At 35.0% G+C, this 2,933-nt stretch overlaps 1 protein-coding gene across 2 annotated transcripts in view; it reads right to left on the reverse strand.

The window, feature by feature from the left end:
* Nucleotides 1–332: 332 nt before the first annotated feature.
* Pros1 (protein S) overlaps nt 333–2,933 on the reverse strand; it is an 81,746-nt gene continuing 79,145 nt past the window's right edge. For both annotated transcript variants that reach the window (XM_045148137.1, XM_045148138.1), the window contains exon 15: nt 333–1,689. In XM_045148137.1, the coding sequence (XP_045004072.1) occupies nt 1,529–1,689 (161 nt within the window). In that variant the 3' untranslated portion in view covers nt 333–1,528. The remainder of the gene's footprint in view (nt 1,690–2,933) is intronic.

Here is a 2,933-nt window from a genome sequence, read left to right on the forward strand (position 1 = left end):
ACTATTGGGAGTCAGTGGAGTCGTCGGAAGATGACACATAGTAGAAAGAAAACTAGGTCCCTGGGGAAGTAACTTTGGAGGAATCATTGGTACACCATTGCCTCTCTGTCTCTTCCACCTCTTTTCCCCTCTTTATCCCTCCCTTCCTCCAGCCCTCCCTTCCAGCTTCCCTTTCTGAGCTCCGCTCTGCAACCAATACAACTAACAATCAAGTATCTGAGTTTGACTTGTCCTTCAGGTGAAATTCTCAGGCTTATACTGAAGAGTTGGATGTATATTACATAATTTTATGTTCTGTCCAGAGTTGTTTCAATAAAAACACAATTCATACATATTTTAAAAATACACATCAATTTATTAAGTTTAATGTGATGTAAAATGTCTGTAGTGAAATAAAATTTATTTTCTAAAATGACAACGAAACCTCTGGTACATACCTGAAACGAATGGTGATGGGCTTGGGAGGAAAAACAACAACAAATAGCAAAACAGTCTGTCAGCCGAAATGCACTTGTAACATGCATGTGGCAGTGTGACCTCTTTACTTAAATTACAAAGATAAAATACAATATTTCCTATATCCCTCTGCCATTATCCGTTAAAAATTGTTTTATTTTCATCATTTATTTTATCCTGCAGCAATCACATTCAATTTTAATTTTAGATTAAAAGAAAACAATGAATTTTTACATTTGTTCATTCTTTCCACCACTAAAGTCTGCTGCCTGTCTGATTCAGAGCTCATGTGACCACTATAGCCAAATACAAGGAATGTGTCCAGAATCCCACACTCATCACAATATAATCAGATCTTTGTCATAGAGAGCAGTTCCTAAGAAGCAAGACTCATGTCTTACACGCATTAAATCTCTCCTCTTATGGCCTAATTCATTGAGTACTGGTTCAACTGTGAAGCTGGGTAAAAGAAGCGTGAAGTCTACACTGGTCCCCGAGAAGTGATTTTAGAATAAAGCTTTAAGACTTCACTTATTTCACATTCTGTCGGCCACTATTTCTTCTGCCTCTATCACATGAGAAGTCACAACGAAAATATGGTATTTGCCTTTTTGTTTGTTAGCATTCATTCACATGAGCTTTTGTCTGGGTTTACTGGTTTGTTTTCTGAGAAAAACAAATACTTGAACACTAAATCAACGATAATTAATTCAAACTTTACTTTTATAAACAAAAACTGAAGCAATATTACTGATACCAAATAAATTGAAATTTAAATTTTTTGTGTGTTTCATTATTTAATTTCTAGATGCAATAGAAGCTGGTTTTTAAATGTGATTTGTATCTTTGATCACAATTGATTTTTCTTCTAGAAAGGGTGCTTTTTACAAAGAAACTATAGAAATGAACTCTGAAAGTATAGTTTTAAGGGAAGCCTTTAAAAAAATTTCCAAGAATATGAAAGTACCATGAAATAATCAAAGACTGCACATCATGGGTACAATTGACCAGGTGCTAATAAGTACACTTATTATACTCAAGAAAGAGATCTTATCATCACAGAAAATAGGCTTTATAAATTCTTTTCTTCTTTCCAAACGGATGGACATGAGTGAGCTCTAATATCGTTATGTTTAGAGACAGCTTCATCCAGATCCAGCTGTACACCATTGATATTCACCTCCATGCAGCCATTGTAAAAGGCATTTACTGGAGTGGCACTGAAGGGGACATCTGCAAAAACAGGATTTAACGATTAGTCCAATACGTTCAGCATCTTCTGTGCCTACAATGAGAAGATTACTCAGACTTGCCACTTCCAGCCTAATTCTCATCCTAAATAAAAAGTTAATAATATGATTCTTTTTAATTCTTTCCTTTTTATTGTTACTTATGTATGCATGTATATGTATGCATACATGGAGGGTGCATACATGATCTAGTGCATGTGTGGAGGTCAGAGGACACCTCAAGGTATTGTTCCTTATTGTTTTACCACTGGGAAAGCCAGACGAGCTGGCCTATGAGCTTCAGGAGTCTCCTAACGCTGCCTTCCATTGACATAAGTACATTGGGACTACAGCTACATGCACCGCTACATGTCCACCTTTCTCCATGGGTGTTGGCAATCTGATCACCACTGGGCAAGCTCACAGAGCCTCAGCTGTCTAACAGTGAGATTCTATTGGATAAATACATATTATGCTTGGTATGGATCTCAGCATATCATCATGAGTTTCTCTAATTCCTAAATGAAATCATTTCCACCCAAACTGAAGATAAGTATTCACACTTAGAACAGTAGACAAAATTCTTGTGATGCCTTTTGCTTACTATGAAAATAATACATGTTATTTTCTCTTCAAATGTGAGCAATATTTCTAGCACTATAAAATCATTTCTTCATCCACAGATTATGGCTATAGCTGAGACTTAGGCTTAGATGTCCTTCTTAAATGTCAAGATAGATATATTCTTTTATTATGGCTGGAATAAAAGTAGATTTCTATGTTTTCCTAAGAAATAGTTTCTTGCTGAGCATATACTAGCAGGTCATAAAGGATTTACTTTTATGTAATAATAATATTATTCCAAAAAATAACATTTTAATTATTCCTCAGGGAGTAGTTTAAGGTCATTTTAGTGCCTTTGGGCTTTTCTGCCCTTTCTTCTTGCAATCAGCCTTCAGTCTTCATCTTCAGTGTAACATCCTCATTTTTTTAAGAACTAGAGTTTATTTTCAAAACATTCATTTCTATTTGCTTCTACTTTTTGTTATCACCTCATGAATACACAATGGGTATTCATCAGGCCCAGTTCTTCTTCCTCAGAAACTCACTATGCCAAAATAAATACTTCAAATTTTCTACTTCTATTTTCCAGTACAGTGATACAGTCCATATTTCTCTATGAATTGACTGCATATTTTAAGAATTTTCCTAAAGTCTGGTTGATCATAATTAATTATGCATGATTTT

The sequence above is a fragment of the Jaculus jaculus genome, chromosome 4 (assembly GCF_020740685.1).
Source record: "Jaculus jaculus isolate mJacJac1 chromosome 4, mJacJac1.mat.Y.cur, whole genome shotgun sequence".
Taxonomy (NCBI): Eukaryota; Metazoa; Chordata; class Mammalia; order Rodentia; family Dipodidae; genus Jaculus; species Jaculus jaculus.